Source organism: Fusarium subglutinans (assembly GCF_013396075.1).
Source record: "Fusarium subglutinans strain NRRL 66333 chromosome Unknown NRRL66333_c0000065, whole genome shotgun sequence".
Classification (NCBI taxonomy): Eukaryota; Fungi; Ascomycota; class Sordariomycetes; order Hypocreales; family Nectriaceae; genus Fusarium; species Fusarium subglutinans.
Window position 1 is genome coordinate 182,477 of NW_023502128.1, and position 24,586 is coordinate 207,062.

At 47.0% G+C, this 24,586-nt stretch overlaps 10 protein-coding genes across 10 annotated transcripts; 5 read left to right on the forward strand and 5 right to left on the reverse strand.

Moving 5' to 3' along the window:
• Positions 1-218: 218 nt before the first annotated feature.
• FSUBG_6321 (kinase subdomain protein) lies at positions 219-1,241 on the reverse strand (the record flags this gene model as incomplete). Its single annotated transcript, XM_036684508.1, has 1 exon — positions 219-1,241. One exon carries the CDS (start codon positions 1,239-1,241, stop codon positions 219-221), a length of 1,023 nt encoding a protein of 340 aa, XP_036538193.1.
• Positions 1,242-2,186: 945 nt separating this feature from the next.
• FSUBG_6322 (ankyrin repeat) lies at positions 2,187-4,878 on the forward strand (the record flags this gene model as incomplete). The annotated part of the gene is made up of 3 exons (XM_036684509.1): positions 2,187-2,517; positions 2,580-2,815; positions 2,872-4,878. The coding sequence occupies 3 exons, from the start codon at positions 2,187-2,189 to the stop codon at positions 4,876-4,878; spliced, it is 2,574 nt and encodes an 857-aa protein (XP_036538194.1).
• A 97-nt stretch (positions 4,879-4,975) lies between these two features.
• Positions 4,976-5,806, forward strand: FSUBG_6323 (ankyrin repeat; the record flags this gene model as incomplete). Its single annotated transcript, XM_036684510.1, has 1 exon — positions 4,976-5,806. The coding sequence occupies one exon, from the start codon at positions 4,976-4,978 to the stop codon at positions 5,804-5,806; it is 831 nt and encodes a 276-aa protein (XP_036538195.1).
• Positions 5,807-6,077: 271 nt separating this feature from the next.
• Positions 6,078-7,760, reverse strand: FSUBG_6324 (heterokaryon incompatibility protein het-E-1; the record flags this gene model as incomplete). Its single annotated transcript, XM_036684511.1, has 1 exon — positions 6,078-7,760. The coding sequence occupies one exon, from the start codon at positions 7,758-7,760 to the stop codon at positions 6,078-6,080; it is 1,683 nt and encodes a 560-aa protein (XP_036538196.1).
• Positions 7,761-8,853: 1,093 nt separating this feature from the next.
• On the forward strand, positions 8,854-10,765 carry FSUBG_6325 (GPCR type; the record flags this gene model as incomplete). Its single annotated transcript, XM_036684512.1, has 6 exons — positions 8,854-9,289; positions 9,338-9,357; positions 9,416-9,583; positions 9,637-9,722; positions 9,787-9,870; positions 9,916-10,765. The coding sequence occupies 6 exons, from the start codon at positions 8,854-8,856 to the stop codon at positions 10,763-10,765; spliced, it is 1,644 nt and encodes a 547-aa protein (XP_036538197.1).
• A 193-nt stretch (positions 10,766-10,958) lies between these two features.
• Positions 10,959-12,978, reverse strand: FSUBG_6326 (alpha-L-fucosidase; the record flags this gene model as incomplete). The annotated part of the gene is made up of 3 exons (XM_036684513.1): positions 10,959-11,517; positions 11,581-12,070; positions 12,126-12,978. 3 exons carry the CDS (start codon positions 12,976-12,978, stop codon positions 10,959-10,961), a joined length of 1,902 nt encoding a protein of 633 aa, XP_036538198.1.
• A 1,537-nt stretch (positions 12,979-14,515) lies between these two features.
• Positions 14,516-16,198, forward strand: FSUBG_6327 (transcriptional regulatory; the record flags this gene model as incomplete). The annotated part of the gene is made up of 2 exons (XM_036684514.1): positions 14,516-15,543; positions 15,601-16,198. 2 exons carry the CDS (start codon positions 14,516-14,518, stop codon positions 16,196-16,198), a joined length of 1,626 nt encoding a protein of 541 aa, XP_036538199.1.
• Positions 16,199-16,222: 24 nt separating this feature from the next.
• On the reverse strand, positions 16,223-17,479 carry FSUBG_6328 (d-amino-acid oxidase; the record flags this gene model as incomplete). Its single annotated transcript, XM_036684515.1, has 5 exons — positions 16,223-16,523; positions 16,572-16,975; positions 17,036-17,234; positions 17,282-17,401; positions 17,451-17,479. 5 exons carry the CDS (start codon positions 17,477-17,479, stop codon positions 16,223-16,225), a joined length of 1,053 nt encoding a protein of 350 aa, XP_036538200.1.
• A 501-nt stretch (positions 17,480-17,980) lies between these two features.
• FSUBG_6329 (esterase lipase) lies at positions 17,981-19,173 on the reverse strand (the record flags this gene model as incomplete). Its single annotated transcript, XM_036684516.1, has 3 exons — positions 17,981-18,276; positions 18,331-18,628; positions 18,676-19,173. 3 exons carry the CDS (start codon positions 19,171-19,173, stop codon positions 17,981-17,983), a joined length of 1,092 nt encoding a protein of 363 aa, XP_036538201.1.
• Positions 19,174-19,565: 392 nt separating this feature from the next.
• On the forward strand, positions 19,566-21,600 carry FSUBG_6330 (peptide transporter ptr2; the record flags this gene model as incomplete). Its single annotated transcript, XM_036684518.1, has 9 exons — positions 19,566-19,712; positions 19,775-19,830; positions 19,881-20,008; positions 20,061-20,352; positions 20,404-20,502; positions 20,562-20,811; positions 20,864-21,020; positions 21,073-21,319; positions 21,372-21,600. The coding sequence occupies 9 exons, from the start codon at positions 19,566-19,568 to the stop codon at positions 21,598-21,600; spliced, it is 1,605 nt and encodes a 534-aa protein (XP_036538202.1).
• Positions 21,601-24,586: the final 2,986 nt, after the last annotated feature.

The window sequence follows — 24,586 nt, forward strand, 5'->3', positions numbered from 1 at the left end:
TTTGAGGTAGAGTGAACGGATGCACGGAGACCTACCACCATTTTGCTTATATACGTGAAACAATTAACTATTCACGACCAACATAATGTTGTGGGGTCCAGGCCCTTCGTCCGACACGGTGTGACTAGTTGGCTTGAGCGCAAGATATGTACAGATAGTGAGGGAAATAAGTGACTGTCAAATGATGAGAGGAAATAAACAAACTCTTAACTGATCTTCTAGTTGCGGATGTATTCTAGTATCTTCTCCAGAGCAATGCGATCACCTTCGATTGTCCCGCTAAGGTTCTTTGGCACCCATCCCTCCGTGTAACCACCACCAAAATCAATAAGCCAAGCATCATGATTCACGTCAATTAGGATGTTGTACGGCTTTGCATCTCCCCAAGCAATCCCAGCGTAATGTAGTTGACCAACAGCTTCCTCAATTTGTGCAGCCCATTTCTCCCTTAGTGAAACTTCGGTTCCGGGCTTCACTGCACACGACAGTGTCACACGCTTACAGTCAATATAAGTAAGTAAAAGACCGTAAATAACACCATCGCTTTTCCGCACTAGGCCGTGGAGGCGTGAAATCTTCATCTTGTTGTCAAGTTGTGCTCTGTCGATCTTCCCATATGTATCCAGCTCATTTGTGAGGAACTGCTTGTCGCCACGGCGCGCGAGCTTAAGAAATGCCATTGTCCCGTCCTTCAAAACAACTTTGTGCGGCGTATGAGAAGGCGGGCCGACCACATTCTCCTGACGAATCTGTACTTCAGATGGATCAAAGGACTTCCATGGCGCACAGAGTTCATCTGGAACAGAAATACCGAATAGAGGCTGGTATTCGGTGTCACTGTCTAGCTGTGGTATGCGCTCATCGGAGACCGTTCGAAACGTATAGACGAAAGTCTCGGGGTTGAAAAAGCCGTCCAGGGTCTGGGGTGCCGCTTGGTCTGGAGTCGGCAGTTCCCGGAAAATGGGGAACAGAGGGCCGACAATCCAATCCCAAAAGTCCTCGACAGTGACACCATCTAGTTCGAACTCTTCGGCAACTTGCAAGAAGAAGAGATAACGTTCTTTCAACTTGGGCGATTCAGAAAAGGTGTCGGCTGAGAGACGTATGACAAAGCGTTTGTTGTTGCACATAACCACCAGCTCTGAATCGGTGTCTCTATCGCTGAAAGTGAACAGGATTACACTCCATGGCGGTGCAGTTTGAAGCGGTGATAGTGCATTGTTAGACGCTTCGAATGACATATCTTGGAAACAGTGTCTCAATACGGGTTGCAGTAAATCTCAGAGATGGGGGCGGGGATTGAATTACTTATATTACTATAGGTTTTGAATAGATAGGTAACTTATTAGAGGTATATATATAGAACTATTATTAAGTTTTTTATTATTTTATAATAAAAGTATTTAAAAAAAACCTATTATAATATTTCTTTATAATTATAATAAAATAGATATATTTTATAAAATAGTTTTATTTTAAATATACTTATAATTTTATTAAAATTTAAAACTAAGTATAATATCTATTAAATTAATACTTATTTAATTAATTAAATTAAGGTAATTCCTGTCTATCTAGCTAGCTTAAAAAGAAAGATAATCAATTATATAATCTTTCTGTTTTAGGAAAACAAGGCTTATTTCTTATAAATATTACTTTAGAACTCTCTATAGGTTTAATACTATCTTTACTCAAGTAGTAAGTAGGGCGGGGTAGTGAGACACGTAGGCCAAACGAGGCGTTAATAATGGCCTCAACTGAACGCCAAGAACCGACAGTGGGGAGCTGAAAAGTCAAGATAAGCAGTCCTTTCTGCTTCACGCCTCAGTAAAGTTCTTTTAGCCCAGATCGGCACGGCCCAGTGCAGAACCTGCGGCCAATGGAAGAGCTCTACGAGCTCTATTATGTGACAAAGGATGAATTTATTGCTCACTTTCGAAAAATGATATGATTCTAGACAGGTGCTGTCGTGAGCCACGTCGCCTTCGTAACCCCGCCATGTAAGACACACCACTTCAAGTAAAGATCTGCGCCAAATCATTAGGCATGCAGGGGCTAGTAGGGAAATAAGAACAGCATACCTCAGTATCCCAGTTTACAATTTAACTGAGCTCCCCAAACTTTGGTTGCAACATTGGCCTTGACGTCTAGTCAATCAAATTCAAGCTCTTCATTAATCTCCAGTAATGTCGAACTCCAAGTGGTCAATCAGAAAAGTCGTTCGCTCACTAGTACCAACGTCAGTCCAACCAGCTAATGTCACTATTCCTGGAGAGGATTCGACTGTCGCATTAGTAGAGCAGCCTATACACGAGCCCGTTTTGACAACGCCTGGATACCATGGGCCTGCGGAACATGAAAAGCCGCTATGGGAAGAGCAACTGGACGAATCAGACTTGGATCTTGCACCCGACGACCCAATTCTTTTGTGGAACAAGGCATACAACGCGATCAAAAGGAATAACGGCGACCTTGTAACCACGTTTGAAAAGATCTTAAAAGAGGATATAATTGGAGGTATTTAACACTAGTTGTTCATTATTTGTTGTCATATGAGCTTAAATTTATTCAAAACTTAGGAGATTCCGGCGAGAACCAAGTCGGATTTTCCGACATCAATGGGCAATATCGCTTAGTGTTGATGAAACTAGCAGTGGAGAAGAGCATCCAGAAAGTAAAGACTCATGAAGCAGTTAAAGAAGGAGTCTTGACCCTATCAACTCTGGTGGTAGATTTGAAAGGGGTTGGCGATGCCATCATGTCTTCCCAGCCTCCTGCGGCGATGGCTTGGTCCGGTATCTGTGCTATTCTACCGGTAAGACAGATGTGCCTAATACAAGATTGCAATCTCAGTCCTGACAAGTCTTATAGATTCTTACACGATCTTTACTCCAAGAGCAAGCAATGGTCGAAGGTCTCAACCATGTCATCTCAAAGATGGAATGGTACCTTGGTCTCGGTAGCTACGTTGTCATGGACCAGTGGCAAGACAACCGGCAACTTTCTAAACTTAAAGCAACACTTGAGAAGAGAATTCTGAACGTATACGAGTCAATGCTAGAATATCAAATGCGGAGCGTCACACATTGCTATGACAAGCATCCGGTAATCCGCGGAGTCAAGACAATACTCGGTTCTAACGACTGGAGAACCCGTAATAAAGAATTGGAGAAGCGTGAGCGCGATGCGGAGAAAGAATTGTTGCAGTATTCAGATTGGCATGGCAATAGCATCTTTGGCAACATTGCCCGCAACACTGAGACGACTCTGGCTCACCTACGGCACCAGTTCGGGCAGACAAAGCTGGGGGAGAGAGCCACCGCTATAGGCCGGTTTAAGACGACCTGCTATGAGCAACTGATGGAGGCCATACCACCCCGAGTCCCTGGGACCTGCGAGTGGCTACGAAAACACGCAAAGTTTACCGAATGGAACCAACAGAAATTCGGGCTCCTGCTCATCAGCGCGGGCCCTGGCTGTGGAAAGTCGGTCTTGGCAAGATACCTAGTCCAAGACGTTCTTCCATTCGGCGACCCAGCTGCAACTGTTGCATACTTCTTCTTCAGCGAGAATGAGAGGAGTATCCCAAATGCTTTGAGCGCCATGATTCATCAGATTCTGTGCAGTTTAAGCAGCCTCTTTGACTCATGCATTGCCGAGGTCCAGGCTCTTGGACCGAACTTGCTTTCTGACCTTGGCTCACTCTGGAGGATGTTTGAGTTGATTGTAGGTCACCCGAACAAGAGACAGATTGTTTGCGTCTTGGATGCTTTGAATGAGTGCGGAGACGCCGAGAGAAAGAAGTTTAATCAGCTGTTGCGCAAATTTCTGTGTCGCAAATTTAGCCACCCCCCGCGAGTCAAATTTCTCATTATGACCAGAGAAGATCCGGATATTCTCGAAGACTTTCGGGGTTTCGAGTCGATGCATTCTGTCCAGCTGAGCGAAGAATCAAAGAAAAGGGATGTTGCATTCGAGGGGTGCGACGTCCCGGTTCAGCTGAGGAGTATAGATCTTCTGGAAGACATCAACGTCGTCATAGCCCATCATCTCCGGCAACTCTTGTTGACCAAGGCTATGACTCAAGATACATGGCAACTAGTTGCCTCGGCCTTGGAGCAATCTCCCTCTGAGCCAAGGACTTACCTCTGGGTGAGCAGTGTTTTTGACGTCTTGGAACAGAACTTAGATGATACAGTGAAGAAGTGGGAACAACTTGTTCAACGTCCGCCCGGGACTCTATTCCGAGCATATGAGGACATGTTAAGAGACATCTCTGAAGAGGAGAGAAGGAAAGTCACGAGGCTGTTTCGTCTCATGATTGCTGCCGAAAAGCCCATGGCCCTGCACGAATTAAACGTGGCACTGCATGTTCAGGACCGCAGGACTGTCTATCTTGAAAATGATATGGCACACCCTTCTAACAAGAGCTTCCAGAAATGGTTGGCCAGAACATGTGGGGGTTTTGTTGCTGAGTTTGATAACAGGATAATGTTCGTTCATCGCTCTGCCAAAGCGTTCCTTCTGAGCCCTGATGACAAATCTGCAAGTCGGCAAGAAATCGAAAGAGGGACGTATTTGTGGCAAGGCTCTATAACAATCGTGCAGGCCCACCGAACGGCAGCTGAAAGCTGCATTCTGTATCTCTCACTAGGTGTTCTCTCCACTGCAAAGTTTAGAGACCTGACACGAGTGTTTAACAAGGCCCTGGGAGAAGCACAAGTGATGCTCCGGGATCGTTCTTTACGTCCTGATGAGTTTTTGGATCATGCCTACGATCAATGCGAACAAGCCGTTCGAGACCAAGGCCTTTCCACTTACTCATTGTACTCGCTGCGCAATTGGGCCAGCCATTTCTATTGCGCTCAAGAATTTTGACCATAATACGTTGGTGAGAGACATCAACCCAGATCTCCATGCCACGTATTTTAGCCTGTTTGATGACACGACACCTTTCACCAGACCGTGGCTGATCATGGCTGCCCAAGTCCTAGAAGAAGACTGCGGCTATCGCCTGACAGAGCTTGAACCCGAGACTGGTCTTATAAGTTGCCACCGGTCTGTCGGCAAAGCTGCCCTGGCTTCGTTGTTCGGACATCATCGTGCCACTGAGCAGTTTCTGGAACAAGAAATGCCTTCGGAAATTGAGGCAGAGACGAGACTTGACGATTTTGTTATCGAACCGCCAAACGTTCAATATCAACCCATTTTCTTTTCAGCTACAGTGGGACATTTAATCTCTCTGCACTATATTTTGGCAAAAATGGGACCTAGTTATCAGAACGCTAGAGATCAATTGGGGCGGACACCACTTCATCAAGCAGCGAGGCTGGGGCGTTATGAATGTCTAACATCACTGGCTGATCACTTCAACATCGCGGAGGAGGATGCTCATGGCTGGACTGCGTTCGACTATCTTATGCACCGCATCAATGGGCTTCACGACCTAGAAGCTACCAGAGATACGATACGAGCTTTGATTGAAGCTCGAGGAGAGAGAAGAGATACCCGAAGCCCGAAAGGCATTAGCCTCCTATCCATCGCTGCCAAATCGCCCAACGAAACGGTCCTTGAGAAGACTTGCCGGCCTGAAATGGCGGGCGATATCGTCAATTCCCGGTTCTTCCAAATTGCCTATGAAGGGAGCCTCATCAAATTCCTAGTCGACCATGGGGAAGACGTAAATAGGCAGGAATCAATCGGCCGCTTTGCCCCTCTACATTTTGCATTATACCATAATCACATCTGGAACGCCATGTTTCTCCTCCGCGCTGGGGCCAATGTGTCTACGGAACGAAGCTGGTGACTTACTCGTGGAACTTATGCTTGCATATGGTGCTCATCCCTACCAGCGGATGCGAGGCGGACAGACGGCGTTGGAGATAGCTTATAGAGCTCAGTGGTCTGGGCTTAACAGCAGGTTCGATTCGATTGAAGCTTGGATCTTGGACACAACTATGCTGTGGGAAATAGAGTAGCATTTGGTTTTAGAAAAGGGAACACGGTTCACCCTAATGTCTTAATTAGGAGAGCTTGATTGTGCTAAATCGAACCGGACGACTCTGGCCAGTATTCGACTATAAGCTTCCGCGTGCCATTCTGGCAACATTGTATGCAACGTCGCCCTCATAGAAACATAAGAAATAACAGTTTCTTGTGCTTCTCATAACATCTGTAGATCTCCTCAACACCATAGTCACCCCTAGGATCTTGTTATAGTATGCACCCGAGAACGTAGAGTTGCCCCCAATGGCTCGTTGCCTCCACTGCTTCATAGTCTTATCCAGACCGTCAGAGTTCCATGCCATATCATTCTGTCGTGATTCCACAAGTTTCGCCGTAGCATGACAAGAATCTTCACTCTTCTCTACCCCCAGCAAGATATAAGAATCCGGATCTGGATACCTGCCGGCTTTTGCCATCAATACGGCCGCCACTCCGATATTGTCGACATCAGCTGTCAACGTGATAGTGGCCAAGAGCGATCGCGGTGTAATATCGCACCCATACAAGCCGTGAAAATCCCACCGGCCCTGAAGATGTGGCGAGCAGAAGATGGGGATGAAGGTGACCGTATTTTCGCCACTGCCTTCCAACGGGCCTTTTATCATTCTGGATCCTCTACCGGGTGCAAGCCTGTTCATGACGAGAAGGGACTCTGTTTTAAAGCTCTCAATACAAGTTCTTGATATAGTCATGGGCCGAGAAGGGTATGAGAACCGTGTTACATAGAGCAAATCACCTGCCCTACGACCCATGACCGAAAGACATGCTACTTCTGGATGCTGGAGAATGGTGTGTGCTGGCGCCGCCTGTAGCATGACGAACCAAGAGCTGGCAGTGGTGTGTGAGACCCCGAAAGCTGTAATGACCGGGAGACGAATGGACAGTCCGGCATTCGTCATTGAAAAGACTGATATCTCGTCGCTGTTGAGTTGTTCGAATTCTCCAGAGCCCGCATACACACTCGGGCACGGCGCAAGGAGACTTGCCCAGTCGTTTGGAACATCGTCAGTCCATTCCCAACAGAAGATAGTATGATCATTGCAAGTCCTGACGATTTCTTCCTGTAGTCGAAAGAATGCCCTCTTACCTTCTCCATACAACAAAGGCATATTGATATTGAATATTCCAAGCATGCAATATGCCATGTCCTCAGTGCGGGTGGTCGTTCTTTTTGACAGCCATGACATTCTATGCGCGACAGAAGCCCGATATATGCGTCCGCGTCCACTGAGGTATACCATATCAATCTTGGTGATTGATGCAATCAACTCGCCCAAAGACCCTCCCTTGTTGCCTATCTCGGTCCAATCGGCAGCATAAAACGTCAAATGCTTAGGCGCTATCAATTCCTGGAGTGTCCAGCCTCGAGTGAACCAACGACTCGCCTGAATCTGACTGTACAGGAGCTCGCTGTCTTGACTTACTGTCGGTACATCAGCAAGGTAGGCGAAGCAGATTTCAGACTTTTGATAGTACGCAAACATCGAGTTTATCGCTTCTGACAACTCGGCTGAACTGCTCTTGTCGATGCAGTTCGTATCGACCCAGAGCCACTCTAAGTTATGATTCAAAGCTTCTTTGCATGCTTTCAGGATCTTCGAATAACCGTGTTTCTGGGTGACTTGCTGACGGTTCTGCCAGTCTTGAAAGGTAACTTCTTGCTCGGCCCAAGCATGAGACAAGATCGCATAAGGTGGCGTGTTTTCGTTGAAGAACTCATGGAGTTCTAAAGTTTTGGTGTTAATTAGCCGCATCAGGGATAAATAGAATAGGAAAACCCTACTTAGAAAGATTGGATGAGATCTCAGTGTATCGGCCTCGGGGATGATGGAGAGCGGGGTAAGCTAGAGGCAGCTGAGTCTGTCTGCCTGGCAACAGTGCCTGGAAACTGTGCCTGCACGTCTGATTTGCTGGCGGTGTAATTCGCCTCACAGCCTTGTTTGTGATTTCCTGGCTCATAGTCACAACCAACAGGCCTCGGGGTGAGGAAAATCAGCAGAACGGCTTACACCAAAAATCGCTGCTCTTCCATCCAAGCCTGTCCGCTGTATTTCCTCACCCTAGTGGCTAACATATGTGCAGTATGTACGGAGAAGACAGTGGGCCGATCTACAATACTACCAGCCTCATTACCTGTAATAGATCATGAATCATATGAAGATTTCGTGGTTAAATTTACAGTTAATATTTCAGCAATTACAGTTGTAGTTGGCCACTTCTTATTGATACTAAGAGGTAAGATTAGTAGTGTTATGCAGTGAGCAGCCCAGGCCTCTCTGATTGGTCAGATTGAGCCCACTGCGTGATCTGGGGAGGGGTAGCTTGGTAAGGTCAATCTGACCGCCACCTTCGGTCAAGTAAAACAAGGTTCTTTTAGTCAAAGCTGAATTGCTCATTGTGACCAATCTACGCTCTTTACAACAGATGGCTCTAACTTGATGCTAACGCAGAGGGTCAACAATCGAATCTCAGAAGTCCTCTATAGCAATGCAAGGAGGGATTTTCGCCTCAAGATCATCTGAGACATTGCACCATCGGACCCTACTCGATGGGATCTAAGACCGTGAGCCGTTCGTTAAGGCAAGGAGATATTCTCCCTTGCAGCAATCGCGATGATCTCTAATGTTTCACCTTAAATGCTTTAATGTGATTCATGACTTTTGAGACTTTAGGAGGGTGGGATTGCCCTGCCGGTTGTAATTGTGGACGGGAAGAAATGACAGCTTGCCTTCCAGACTCCCAATACTAATACCCAGCAATTCCTCAATGATAAAACAGATCCGTGTTTGTGGCCTTGATCCATTGTGACTATTGTTTACACAACAGCTTCCCGAAGATAGCGACACCATGGATGCGCCACCAGTCATCACCATCTACAACCTCCCACCTAGCCCAGCCAGGTGGGATCGGGTCGGAACATTCTACATTATCTTCTGCGTTGTTTGGACACTCCTGGTTCTTGCTGGTATGACATTCTGCTGGTGCAACCGCAACAACCCACTACTCAGACTCCGTGGTCTCGCTCTTTCATTCTCCGCGATTGTTCTCCTTCACCTCTATTGGATCCTCGGTCAGATCGTGTACCCAGTCGGACCTACCATACCTATAGTTCTGGCATACGACATACAATACTTCTTCATGGGAATCTGGTTCCCTCTCGGCATTGCTCTTTTCCACGCATCCAATAGTCGCCTTCTTCAGGTAGCTAAGCTGCAGAAGAAGTATAGCAGTGCCAACTTGAGAGACCAGTTCAATTCGTCACAGCCTTACAATTCTTGGTTATGTCGGTTTCAATGCTTGGAACGTACCAGAAAGGTGTTGGTTCTTACAGGGATCGGTATGGTCGTCCAGGTCAGTTGTCCTTGCTTTACCATAGTGGACATGGTGATATGCTGACTGAGATGCGTAGGTCATCCTGACAGTTAGCATGTGGTCAGCATGTCGCAAATACCATCCTACCTATGGTATCCCGGGCACCGAGATCAAGAGTCAGACACTTCCAGAGCAAATAATTGAGTTGGGCCGGGGCTGGGAGTGGTGGCCATCTGTACTCTGGCAGGTAGTCTGGACATGGATGGTAAGAACTCGTCAAGCTAACACCATTTCCCTGGTTAACTATTCTTTTGTCAGGTTGCACCCTTTCTGATCTGGAGGACATGGCATATCCGCGATACTATGGGTTGGCGAACACAAACGATCGGCTGTTGCCTCTCCAGGTTAGTACTTGGCCATTCGTACAATACACTCCATTCGAGTCACTTTACCAACAGTAATCAACAGTCTACACGCAACTCCCATGTTCTTGATTGCAAGTTATGTACCCCAGTTTGCGCCTGTGAACTTTTACTTCCCTCCCAGTTCATGGTAAGTCCTCAAGTGCCCATACGATCAATTACTCACCAAGTCTAGGATCCACGTCTCAATTTTTCTTATCGAGATCTTTGCTGTTTTCGTCCCTGCCTTCCAAGTCATCAAGCAACGTATCCTCGTCAAGCGCGTCGAAAGTCTGAATATCGAGTGGTACTCCACATCCTCAACGTCCACGCTTCGAGAACTCGATGATCTACGAAGAGGTTCCTCAGTAGCTACTCGTCTCGGCGACAAGGGAGGATATGAATCCTCAGAACAAGAGATGAAAGATACCCTTCTGACCATCAGCGCTTTCAACTACACCCTCAACAGCAATCCTGGACCCCTGCAAGACTTCTCAGCTCTGAACGACTTTTCGGGAGAGAACATTTCTTTCTTGACTGAGGTTACCAGATGGAAGATCTCGTGGCGTGCCGAACCAGACGAGGCAGATGTTCGTGATGCGTATAATGCTGCACTGGATATTTACGCCAACTTTATCAGTCCTTGTGATGCTGAGTTTCCACTGAATCTTGGATCAGCAGATCTCAAGTACATGGGAAAGATGTTCGAAGCAGCTGCACGAGAGACATTTGGACAAGCGAACGTGTATCCAGCTATACCGTTTGAAACCACGACGTCTCTTGAGTCAGCACCTGCTTCAGCCCTGGCGAGACCTATCTATGCTGGGATTATCCCTGCCGAGTTCGGACCTGGCGTTTTCGATGCCATTGAGCAACATATCAAGTATCTGGTTTTGACGAACACATGGCCAAAGTTTGTCAAGGAAATGCAGTCACGGAGGCGATCTGGGGAGACAACACGGAGTGGTTATTCGGCTTCGTCTGAGGCATCTATGGTCAGTCGACTTTCAGACAAAATGTCAAAACTCTTCTATCATATTGGTTGATAAGGACCTTGACCTTTATATACATATCTTTAATCGTTAATCTTCATCACTTGATGATCAACAATGGTAATCATGCTTCAATTGAGAGTCTTTTATGTAATGATTGTATTCCTTGTTGACTACGCGGAGTAGTAGCTTAGCTAGACAGTGGACTTGGGAGGTAGAGACACTATATGCATAGCCAGACCAGATTCTACCAAGTACTAGTATAAGAAAGCTTGAAGCACCATACATACTTATCGCCATTGATTGCTTCATCAGGGATTTGCAGGACCAATCCAGACGAGGTACGTTGCGTTGGGATGACAGTACCATTCGCCGTTCCGCCGAGGGCAGTGATGGTATCTCCTGGCAACCAGGGGACAGGGTCCGAGATAGTGAGCGTCGAGGACGGCTTAGTGAGGCAAAAGATGTAGAAAGCGTCCTTGGTCGTAGTGTAGCGAAGATTTCCGGTTCCAGGGGTTGGGCTCCAGAAGCGTGTGTCGTAAATAGCCTCGCCGTGGGGGATAATCCAGCTGCCGGCGTCTTTCAGACCGTTCTGCATGATCTGAGGGATGCTGCCATTGTGTGTTGGACCGATATCAAGCAAGAAATTGCCATTTTTGCTGACCGTGTCAACTAGAGTCTGGACAATGTCATTGCCGTTGAGGTATTGATCATCAGGCGTCTGATAGTTGTAACCGAAGGAAAAGGGATCCATGCCGCGGTTGGTCTCCCACTTGGCCACTACGGTATCGCCATTTGTCCGGTATCTGATAGATCATGCCCACGTTAGGAAACGTCAAATTAGTTCAGCTTCGAGAATTGAAACTTACTCAGGTGTACTAAAGTCTCCGTTGAGGCCGCAGCGAGAATTAAAAGTGATTTGTCGTCCTTGTGTACGCGCCCAGTTCAACCACTCGGAAACAAAAATAGTTGAATTATTCGGACCACCGATATCGCACCACATTATCTCCGTATTGTAGTTATACGCTAGTTCCTTCATCTGAGGCAACTGGATGTCTTTGACAAAGTCATCGACTGGGACGTACCCGGTGTACTCGACAGTTGCACCAGTGTATGGGTTAGTGTCGTTGGCGCCGAAGCAGCCGCCGCCCCAAGTGGAATCTGAGTTTCTATACTGATAGTAAGCTGGGTTGAACCATTCAGGCATGCTGAAATAAGTGCCGCGTCGAATGTGTGGTTGGTACTGGGCTGCAGCGTCCAAAAGAGCACCAGTCAGATCTCGCTTTGGACCGTAATGCATAGACGACCGCTTGCTAATTTTATCCGACGTGTCGAAGAGCGCGAAGCCTTCGTGATGTTCTTTCTGTAGTGTCAGCTTGAAAGAATAGGCTGCTAGATGGCTGATGCCACTTACTCGTCACAGGAACCATGTAGCGAGCACCAGCTGCCGCGAAGAGATCGACCCACTCCTTTGGATCATAGCCAGCATCCGAGAAGTTGGACATGAACTGATCATAATTGAAGTTCTTGCCGTAGGTCGCCTCATGGTACTGGTATGTCTTCGTTCTGTAGTTAGGATCATGCATACGACACCCATACCATTCCGCGTAGTCTTCGTTTGGCTGGACAGAACCATATGCAGGAACAGAGTAAATTCCCCAGTGAATAAATATTCCAAACTTGGCATTGTTGTACCATTCTGGAGACCAGTGAAAGTCAATACTGTTTTCATTGGCTTGATAGTCTGGGATGCCGCAGGTTCCCGTAAACGCCTTCGTGGTGCTTTTTGCACCGTAAGCCTGCCCGTATGTAGCTACAACAGAGCCTGAGCATTGAGAACCGCGAGTAACTCCTGGTTTATTCTTGACACCAATCTGAACAATAGCAGCTTGGCTTGGGGCCAAGCGGGTGAGCGTAGCAGCTTGTACAAGCTCCAAGCTATCCGAAGTGAGAGTGACATTGAGAGTGTCCGCCAAGGTTAGGTAATTGGTGGAATGAGAGTTGTATATACCCAATTCCAGGACTTGTACAAAGTCGCTGTCCTCAAACCATTTTGAAGTGAGGACTGGGTTTTGTATCTCGAGCGTTGGAGCATAGCCACCTTCAGAGCGTGTTAGTACCGTGTGCTCTGTAGTCAGATGATCTGTTTCAAGAACGGACTTACGGGCGGAGCGTTTGTCGAGATGGCCAACGGTGTTCTCAAAAGCCTGGATTGATGCAGATGCAACACCGAATACGGCAAAAAGAACGTTCAGAGTACGATGCATCGTGAACACTTGGCCTGAAAAGGCAAGTCACGGTAAGGCAAGAGACAAATATGATAGCGATGCTGAGAAAGGACAACCGATTGAGAGACTGAGTGTTCTGTGCTGATTTGATCAAGAGACTGCAACACCATACATCTATTTATATAGAAAGACTTGACTAGAGAGCTTCTAACCGTTCAGCTATGATCTCTCTTTTCAATGAAGCTCAGTCGGTAAATAGCAAGGCAAACACAACAAAAAGCCGACGGCAAATTAATACAAGTCCAGGGGGTCAGTCATGCGCTATGGCTTTCTTCTTTACGCGTGCTTAAGCCGTAGCAGTAAAATATCACTTGCAAATCTCTCCCTGAAGGAGACAAACTTGGAAATTATCCTATTGGGCTAATAGTAGCAGTTCCAAGACAATGTAATGAAGGATCACTGTGATTGGGGCGTATTTATACCTTCGTACTACCCCGCACCCGTAAAGAGATCGTGGGGTTAGAGATTAACTAGCGCACTAATAAAGAATTCCCCTGAGTTTGCACCTACGTCTTGGGGCGGGTGCTTTGACAAAAATCGGCAATTCGATGCCGTTCCTTGCAGGAAATTGAGTCGATATGATCATGCACTCGTCCAGAACTGGGAAGGCTGTTTTTGCCCCTGTACGACGATCGACCTGTATCGATATGGCCTACGACCTCCCTATCCAGACGACATGTTCTGGAGAGTTGCTAAGTCGCACAAATTCGACGGGGATATAGACCATTTCCGCAATACCTCAATGCATCTATCTTTCACCAACTGGGAGCAACCGTTAGAGGTTTTTAGTTCCAGGGGCAGTCATGACGTGCAGATGGCTCTTATGGAATGTGTCATATCGATTCGAGAAGGAGGGAAATGGATTGGCCATGTTGATGTTATTCCTGCGCTAAATGGCTCAGCGATCTATCGGCTAGGGTCTCGCAACCTCTGCGATCACCTGGAATCTGGGGCACCAGATGCTTACATGACGTCCATAAAAAGCTAGGATGAACTAATGTGCTGCATGTGGTGGTACGAGGCAATGAAAATTGGCTAGCTCTAGTTATGGTACATAAACTGCAGATCTCATCGTTTGTACTCTGTAGAGGTCAATTTGAGTCAATTCATGCTAATCTCTCTTTGATCAGACCAAGTCACGTGCCGTCTGTAGCTTAGATCCGATCGGTTTAGTCACTTCTGATTCGTTATCTCAACCTCCTTCTTCCCCTGCTTTATGATGCGTAAATACATGAGCAAGCGGCAAAGACCCTGCGACTTCTGCCGATCTCGCAAGACCGCGTGTCGAATTGAGTCTTCGCCTCCGTGTCGACTTTGTCAGCAATACGGGCGAGAATGCACTTTCGTAGAGGCTGCCCGACCTCGGAAGAGGCAGCAAACGTCCGAGACCAGCCCTGGATGTCACGATGCGGAGAATCCAATTGGACCATCAAGTGATGTTGTGGAAGAAACTTTGGCGGCATTTAATCAAAACGAGATTTCACCCCCAGAAGCGGACACTTTTCCTGATGTCAACATGGACTTCCTTCAAGATCTTGACATAGACGGTTCTGAGTATCAGTTCATGTTTCAAACACCAGATAACAACGCGCTATCTACAGTGGCTGGATCAGTGGATGGATCATACAGCAATACCTATCCGTTGCTTGATGGACATGAGAATCTCCACCCAGAAACGCTTGGGCTCAGTGGAGATATGGATCCTTATCTTCTCCAACGATACCAATCAGATGAGCACGGCACATTCAAGTTCAAACAGCTTGCAATACGATCAGTGAACAGCAACACACCTGTTCAGTTTCTCATCTCGCAACCATCGCTGTTTACTCAAAGTCGCAAAGAGGTCGGACACACTGGCGCGTTAATATCGTCACAAAGAGCGGAGCTTGAGAAGGCGGTCTCCCCAAATATGGGCAAGCGATTGATAAGCCTTTACAACAGATTCATCGCGCCGCATTACCCAGTATTCTCAACGGAGTCCCCTCATAACCCGGCAACGAGTGCGCCTTGTCTGCTGGCAGCTATCTACTCAATCGCCCTCCCCTTCGCCATGTACGACGACCAACTCTGCATCGATATGGCCTATGACTCACCTGATGCTGAAGACCTAGCCCATCTCATTAATACAGCTGTTGCTTTCGACATTCACTCGCCAAATATCGCCACCGTCCAGACTCTATTCCTCCTAATCACTCGACCTTCTTCAAACCCTCTTGTGTCAGATGCATCGTATCGATGGACAACCATGGGGACGCTGGTATCAGCAGCTACAAATATCGGCCTTCATCTTGATCCCTCCCTTTGGAATGTTCCGCCGGCTCAAATAGCTGCTAGACGCAGACTGTCCTTTTTCGTCTTCGCGATGGATCAGTGGTTAGCAGCCGCTTTGGGAAGGCCACCTCATATTAGTCGTGCTAACTGGCTCATTGATGAATTATCAACTCAAGATGAGCTTTCATCTGGCCTTGATGCATCGCAGTGGGCCAATATAATGGCCTTCTCAGCTCTCACATCCTGTCTCACTAATACTCTTGACAGGCTTTAGTAAGTCTTGAAGTTTCCTGCTACCAAGTTTTGTTGTTTGGGGCTGACATCTCCAAGTTCTCTTCGATCATTCAGTCAAATCCACAGGCCAGAAGAGCTTCAAACAACCGTGCTTGAGCTTTCAGGATCTTTGGGACGAATAAAACCCGACTGGATAAGCTCAACAGATCCCAATAACGACAACTCGGTGCCTGGAATGGCCATCAAGCTTGGCTACTATTACACACAACTACTGATCCTACGCGTGGCCGTGCACACCCAGAATTCTCACCTTTCAGCAACCAGCACTTCAGATCAATGGTCCCCACGCGATATCCTGAAGACAGTTCTAGAACAATATTCTGACTTTCTCAAAACTCTCAAAAGCGACGAAACAGCAGAACATTGGCCTCCTTGGTGCCAAAGTGCCTTCTCGTCGCTTTGCTTCGCCATGTTATTCATGTTTGTCTCAGCCACTACCTACGAAGAAGCTCTTTCGTCCATGGAGCTTCTTCAAACGACACGGAAGCAAATGCGTCTTAAGGCCAATGCATTTGTAGTTATGCGATTAGGCCTATTGAGGATGGATGCCATATTTTGGCGAGGCGTCGACCAAGTTCTCAAATTGGACCCGCATGTGAAGCTTGCGTTGGACGCATCAAAGCAGGGAACATAGAACTATACATCTATATAATGCAGCTTACAATAGTGACTTGGTGGGAAGGGTGCTCAGAATATCCTCGATGCTCTTGACGGCATCCAATGCCATACCATAGCCAGCTTGAAAGCCAGTGCCACCAGCACCGTAATTATGCACAATCACACGTCTCTGCCCATTGACGGGGATCTCATCGCGTTCGATCCTTGCACCGCCTTCGCGAGATGGTCGCATGCCTGCAAATGCAGCCAAAACCTCGGGTTCCTTCTGCTGCAGCTCTTTGCTTAGCTCTGTTGTTCTCTGGAGAATGGAGTCGCTCTCGGACGAATATGTTGCGCTATCACTATAGTTTGATCAGTAATCGTTCAGACCCTAGGATAGGGACACCTACTCGTTGCCCTTCTGCATATATCCTCCCAAAATGACATTTCCATTTGATCCAGGTCTCGGAATGACATATGTTTCATAGTCCTTGCCGTGGCGCATGACGTTAGTGCTGACATGAGATGCTCTCACGAGGAGAACTTGGCCACGAGTTGGATAGCACTTTTCGTCTTGTACGCCTGCTAGTGTCTTTGCTGCGTTACCTGTGCAGTTAAAAACGACCTTCGTAGCCGGATTATTATACGCCTCATGAATGCTTCCGAGCTTTCGTCGGATGAACCGCACGCCGAACTCTTCTCTTAGTCTGTTATACAGATACAGGCAGTGCGCTGGCGCGTTGACAGTCAAAGTTGTGAACGCGCAGCCAAACTTGACGCCTTCAGGAAGCTCTTGGGTAGATAAGGCTCGAAACTACAAAACGTCAGCCACTCTCAAAGTCGCCGCTGATGTGTGGCGCTAGTATGGACTCACATCATCGAGATAGTCGGCCATGGCCTTGATCTTATCATGGGGGACGTTATCGTCCCAGAACTCAATTGACGGTGTCCTCTTAACGAAAGACTTGACAGAGTCTTTTGCGGCTAGCTTCTTCAAGTGCGCGTAGCCGTGGCGATCCCATTTTATCGCATTGGCATCCGTGCCAGAAATGGCGGAAAAGTTGCAACCGGCCCTGATCTGTCAGTGCCAATTTATGATCGAAGCATGCGTAAGGCTTACCAGGGAGACGTGTATGATGGCGAAGTATCGCCGGGGAGGTATTCGGCTATGACTGTGATGTTTTTTCCGTAACCTTGCTGGGAGAGAACGAGAGCGACGTCGAGGCCAATGATTCCCGCCCTTGGATCCTCGTCAGTTAGAGCTGGAAGCGTATGAGAGGGCAACTCACCCGACGATGACAATGCTATCAGACGCCATTCTTATCTTGAGGTATATAATTGAGAAATGAATCCAGTTGAAACCTTGATTAGATAGAAGAATTAACTTCCGGATGATGGGTCATCGGGATTTATCTTGGATTCCTCAATCTTTTCACGATGCCGACTAACAACCGCGGACAAGTCCGATTTCGCCTAGTCTCGGCCAACCCTTGTCCATGGACCATCTCCATCGGCGTCGAATATGATTGGTGGCGTTCGCTTCGTTGGCCGCGGGAAATATCCCCACGGAAAGATTGTTGAAACTAGAGATATGAATCGTACGATGACTCAATAACTACCAACGGCGACTGGCGAAATTTATGAGATTTACATGAGTCACTCTTCGATCGTCAGGAGGCGAAAACATCTAGGACCTTTGCGCTGTAGGGTAGTCGATCGCACCGGGGCCCAAGAAAATAAGTATCTAATTCAGAGTCCTTCAAACATCAACGGTTTACAAATCGTTCACAACATAATGTTCGACATATTTCGTCATCTATCAACTTATCTCATGGACACTTCTTAAGAGCTCGGCCGTATCCTCAATAAACTCCTGAGCCTTGGCCAGTCCCCGTTCAGGATGGTTGTAATGCGCAAATGCATGAGGACAACCGACATAGCGCTTTACCGTAACCACGTTCCCGCCGTCCTTTAACAATTGCCCATAGTACTCCCCTTCATCTCTTTCCAGGTCAAACTCCGCAGTGACAATATGCGCCCGGGGAAGGTTCTTGAAGCTTGGAGCGATGACTGGAGTGAGGATCCACTCATTGTTCAACTTTTCCTCAAGCTCATCTGTTGAATCTCGTCAATGACATTTTCTCTTGGATACAGAATGATTATGCTTACCAGCGTCCTCGCTGACGAAATATTTCAAGAACCATTGCTCTCGCCCTAGAGGTCCCCATGGAACGTCTTTTAGTTGTAAAACACTCTCGTAAGGACAATTCTTTTCCGTGAATTGTTTTATCTTGGAGCTGCAGTAGCGCATGTCTGTGGCTGGGACAATCAAGAGCTGCAACTTGATGTCGATGCCCTCGTCGCGGGCAAAGTGACCTAGAACAGCAGTCATGTGACCACCTGCCGAAAGACCACCGAAAGAGATACTTTTCGGGTTAATGTTAAGTTCAGTCGCGTTATTCATGGCCTGGCTACAGTTAGAACAGTTCTTCATAAGAGACGGGCTGGTGTTACCCATTTAACAGCATCCCAGCAGTCATAAATGGATGTTGGATACTTGTACTCCGGGCCCATGCGATAATCGACATCGATGACTTTGATGGAAGCCTTGTTGCACATGTGTCGACACCATGCCGCTTCAGATTGAAGACCTCCGAGCACCCAACCTCCACCATGGAAATTCAGATGCACGGGAAACGGCCCAGGTCCTGCTGGAGTATAGATCCTCACAGTGATCAAGCCTTCCGGTTTTGTCACTTGGATTTGTCTATCCTCAACATGAAAGACTTCTGGACCTTTGTATGTCGGATATGTGAAACTGTACTTTGCTGGGTTAAGACGGTATTCTTCAATGCTGACTTCATCTGCTCGAATCATGGAACTGCCATGAGTGTTCCATAATTTCCGCCATTCGGGATCGAGACCTGGGTATTCATCTGGTCGTATTTCCAAACGCTTGAGGCTTGGAAATGAGGCTGTTACCTCCTCGGTCGCAGTCGTAGTATAAGACATGACCAAGATAACAAAGATAATAGTAGAAAATTGATTTGATCACCAGATAAAACGCCATCTTTCAAGAATACTTATTCTATCTCCAATTAAACCGCCTCCAACATCGGCGTCACTTCTGATTGGCGGCGTTCTCAACGCCGATCAACCACGCTATCTTGAGAGATAGCGCCAGATAGGCCGTCAAACGCCGCCTATCAGAGCCCACAGTGGTGACCCCGCGTTATCTACCAGCAGGGTTCCCAGCAGAATAGGTCTGCCGGTCCGGGGTAAGTTTCTCCAAGAGTCCAACTCATGATGTTTATAAACGAGCACGTCGCATCTTGAGAAACGAAGAGCCCACCATCATACGACAGTCGAATCATTTATTTGTTATCTTGACTGAGTTTGAGAATATGGCGACTCAAGTGAACATGGAGAAGAAGATTGAGAGCAATGCTGGTGATGTGAAGAGCATTGCCGGACGGGAGGAGCAGTGGCGAGGTTTGAGGAGGGTTCCCGATAAGTTGCCCAAGATTGCATTGCTGATCTTGGCCGTCGAGGTAAGAACCTGGTGCTTCTGAGAATTTGAAGACGGGGAGTTAGATTGACTGACGACATGCAGCTCGGTGAGCGATTTACCTACTTTGGTCTCTCTGGACCAATCCAAAATTACATCAAGTTTGTCACCATCATGACAATTCACCTTTTGCGATACTAACAGTGCTAAGCAACCCATACGACCCCGACTCCGACCTTCCAGGTGCCCTTGGAAAGGGCCAGGCTGTTGCAACAGCCCTCGGCAACTTCTTCAAGTTCTGGGCCTACGCTTCAACAGTCATTGGTGCTATCGTCGCCGGTATGCCTCAAACAACCTCACTCAATTCCCATGTCTAACCGAATTTATTTAGACCAGTATCTCGGCAAGTTTAGAGCCATCTGCTGCGCATGCGTCATCTATGTGATCGGTCTCGTCATCCTCGTTTCGACTTCGACACCTACAGCCCTCCTTCACAATGCTGGCCTTGGGGGTCTCATCGCAGCCATGATCACGATTGGCCTCGGGACTGGAGGAATTAAGGCCAATGTTACGCCTATGTGTGCTGAGCAATATCAGCATTCGCAGCCCGTTCTCAAGACTCTCAAGTCAGGCGAGGAGGTCATTGTTGACCCAGAGCTCACTGTGCAGAGACTCTTCATGTGGTAAGACATGTTCTCTCAGTCTGGGCAATGCAGCCGCTAATAAACGTCAAGGTTTTACTGGGTCGTCAACATTGGAGCTCTTTCACCGCTTATCACAGTCAACGTCGAAGCTCACCATTCGTTCTGGCTGGCGTACTTGGTCCCATTGATGTGAGTCCTATCTTCCTTGCCTGATATCCACATCGGCAGCTGCTAACAACTTTCAACAGTGCCATCCTCATATCAGCCGCTGTATTTATCTCTGGTCGAAACAAGTACATCCGTGTTCCTCCATTTGGCTCAGCTATTCTCGATGCATGCCGCACAACCAGCATCGCTATCAAGGAGAAGGGCTTCGATAATGCACGGCCATCAGTCCTTAGAGCAACAGGCCGCAATGAAAAGTACCCATTGGCTAGTCAAGATAGATATACTGATGAGTATGTCGGAGATGTCCAGCGAGGACTCAAGAGCTGCAAGGTATGTGGCCTTTCTCATGACTTTCAAGATGAATACTTACGGCTATGATTAGATGTTCTTATTCTTCCCATTTTACTTCATCTGCTGGAATCAGATGTGGAATAACCTCATCTCCCAAGCTGGTACCATGGCACTTCACGGAACGCCCAATGATCTTCTGCAGAACCTAGACCCCATCGCTCTTTGCTTCTTCATTCCTTTCCTCGACTGTAAGTTCTCTCCAGACATCCCAAAACCTACTATCCTAACATAGTCTTTTAGTGATTGTATATCCCTTACTGCGAAAGTACAGAATCAACTTTGACCCGGTGACCCGCATTTTCATGGGTTTCATGTTCGCCTCAATCTCAATGGCATACGCATGCGTTCTTCAATATTACATCTACAAGTCACCACCAAACAGTATCCACGTTTGGATCCAAGCACCATCGTATATCCTCGTCGCTCTGTCCGAAGCCTTTGTTATCATCACGGGTCTCGAACTCGCCTTTACTCAAGCCCCTAAGAAGTAAGCCTCCAATTTTCTCGTACGTGATGTGTGTACTGACAAGGCATTTTAGTCTCCGATCTGTCATCTCAGCCCTGTTCTGGCTGACCATCGCCGTTGCTGCTGCGATCTGCATTGCCCTCGGCGCAGTTTCTCAAGACCCATACCTCGTGTGGATGTATGGAGCTGTAGGAATTTCAGGATTTATTGCTGGCTGTGCATTTTACGCTTGTTTCTATAAAGGGCGGAAACAACACCTTTCCCGAGATGAGATTGTTATCGAAGGCAGTTTAGGGAACTAGAATTTATAAAGGTCTATAGATAAATACCTTAGACTAATATCTACGTTTTAATTAGATTATTGTTTTGAGAATAGATAGTGTTTTATACTATAAATAAGAAACTTTTAATCTCCTGTTTTGTTATAGGATGAGAACATGAGCAATTTATCTGCGGTTTGATTTCCTATGCGACTCGGCTAAAATTTCGCAAGAAGATTTCCTTCATCATACAGAACTACTGTATCCGGAGGAGACGAAACCTGGGTTATTTTGATTGCTTCAATAGACCGCGTGATGAAAGGACCATCGCTCCCAGAGCTCCTAATACAATGTCCCTTTGACTGCAACCTATGAAGCACCTCTCGTGTAAGTTGGCGTATGTGTGGCATGCAAGACACCAGGATTCCTACACAGAGCTCGATGTAAGACCAAAAAATGACATCGTTTCCAGTTTGGGCTAAAATCATATGTCAGTTCATAAAAGCATGAAATGGTTAGTTTGTTCTCACTTGACTTGCTGATATCGGTCATGAACTCCGCCATTTTATATAGCTTGAGAGCATAAACAATAGTCAAGCTGAATACGACACGTTAGTGGCTTCTACCGAGTTGCCAAGTTATCTTTACTCACAATATGCCAACACTAAACATTGCTATCACCCCTAGCTTCTTACGGATCTTAAGTCCCAATTTGTATAGCTGAGAAATCGGTAAGATAAGCATCCAGATATCCAGGGCTAGATTCAGACAAGCCTGCACCAGCGATGGCCACGATATATAATGCATACCCTCGCCGATCGTCTTGTCTTCCCACGCTTTCCATATCCCCAAGAACACGGGAGCTTGTATCAAAGTGAGCACTATAAAGGCCAGTCCAAACAGGGCATTGCATGCCACGGTCCACTTGACCACTCTCCGAAAGGTTTGGTCCGGAAAGATCTGAAGGTACAGAAGTAAAATGGAGGCCTTGATACATGTCAGGGCAATGTGATAGAGTAGTGCAAAAGCAAAAAAGTACTGAGCCTTATTAGAATAACCAACTAAGAACCGAAGCGTGGTACTTACTCTGAAGAATGTTGCTACTTGGCGATGCGAAAGGTTTTCAAACTCTTTGCCTAAACCCTGTTCTAGCACTGTCGATAACAGGTTAGTAAGGTACTACAATAGCCTCTGTGTCCACTAACTCAATTGATAGAACACGCAAATAGGACTCAAGATGGCCTGGCAAAAATCAGTAAGAATTCTTGCCTAGTGAGATACATTGCCCTTGCCGCTGATACTGAAATAAGTGTATCATCTATGCCCCAATAAGTCGGCCCAAAGATTTTGCATATGAGTCGCAGGACGAAAAAGACAACGGCAAGCGTCGTCATGGTTATGCCAGTGACTTGGAACTCGAAGTATTGGTCCATCGGACGAACACCACATGCCTCTTTGGAAATCCGAGTAAACTCTGGTATTGATGTTAACAGGCTGTAGCTCATGAAATGTTGGCGGAATGTGAAGTCGTTTACCCATCGTTTCACCAAAAAGACATCGTTTTGCCACGCAATCCCCCAATACCCTGGTAAATGCTTTGTCGTGGCATAGTTCGTCTTGAGTTTTGTGCGAAAACGCCGGGTCGCTGAAGCTCTCGAGTGCGCATTTGACCTGAAGCTATCCGTTAACGACAGATAGAGAGAAGAAAGAGGGAGAAGATGAACTGACACCACATTCGGGTGCATCGCTTATCGACCCACTTGACTGAGCGAAAGCACCACAGAATATATAAACACAGACATAGAGAGAAAGAAGACCGGGCATGCGACGAGCCTTGGACATTTCGGCAGATGTTGACTTGCTTACACGAAGTTCCAGTCGCAAAAAGGGAAACAACAGAGAGGAAGAAAGACCGGGACTACATTCCTAGTTATAACATCTTGCAGTTCGTAAGAGATGCTCCGAATGATAACGCCATGGCTTCGTATAGTAAGCCATCGAAAGCCGGAATTGGTAACGCGCCAGGAGTCAAGATATGATTCGTGTCTTAATGGCCGATGGGAAATGTTTCGATCAATCATAAGGCTGTACAGAAAAGCCTATCTTTACGAATACTCTCTAGTGTGTACCGAACCGGCCAATTTATAGAGATAGAGGCGTAGGAATCAGCCATACCATTCCGGTCAACAGAGGCGTGCAGGTCACACAGCGCCCGCAAGACGGTCAGACAGACTTGACACCTGTCACAGGAGGTCTCGAAGTACTGAAATATCATGTTATGGCTCAATAAATAGCTTACGAAACACGGCGCGTTGACATGGAGAACCGTTTTATCAGATTAAGCCGTGCAAATTAGCTCAGAATACCTAGCTCCAACGCTTGACTTGTGTGCTGCTACGATGTGCTTTGGAAGAATGTACCTGAATGGTATCATCTGTTTCAAAGTACCGCTGATCGTTTACAGTGGCCCATAGCGGTTTAAAGTGATATAAACCAAGGAGAGGTACTTGTTAACAGTCTGAAGCTATCACGTGCTAAGGATCGTCGGTACTCGGTTGTTTTCGACATGATCTTCAGGCCAGACTGGGGTCTGACAATCGCCGGCTCCGACGTGAGGAACACTGGCAAGCGCTGCGGAGGGTTCTTAACAAGTTGCCCAAGCAGAGCAGCGAACCGTCGGTGATGCAAATGTGACCTTACTTTATGACCTGGAAAACATAAAGGTTCCGGTCAAGTTAGCAAGCAATCGCAAAACACTCATCAGAGCTAATAAAATCGGTTCTGTATCCACCTCTGCAGATATTTTTAGAACGAATGCCAGCCCACTTTCAGTATGAATCTGCCAGAAAACCCTCAATCTGCATAAAAACCCGATTTTGTAAAGTGAAAGCGGATCCCAGCGTCAGACGCATTCTGACGTTTCTAAGAGCCATTTACTATATCTGACTGTAGATCACGATAGACGGATCGAAACCCCTGCTTCCGTTCCCGTGAATCTCGCGTTATATGACGCATGCCAAGGGACCCA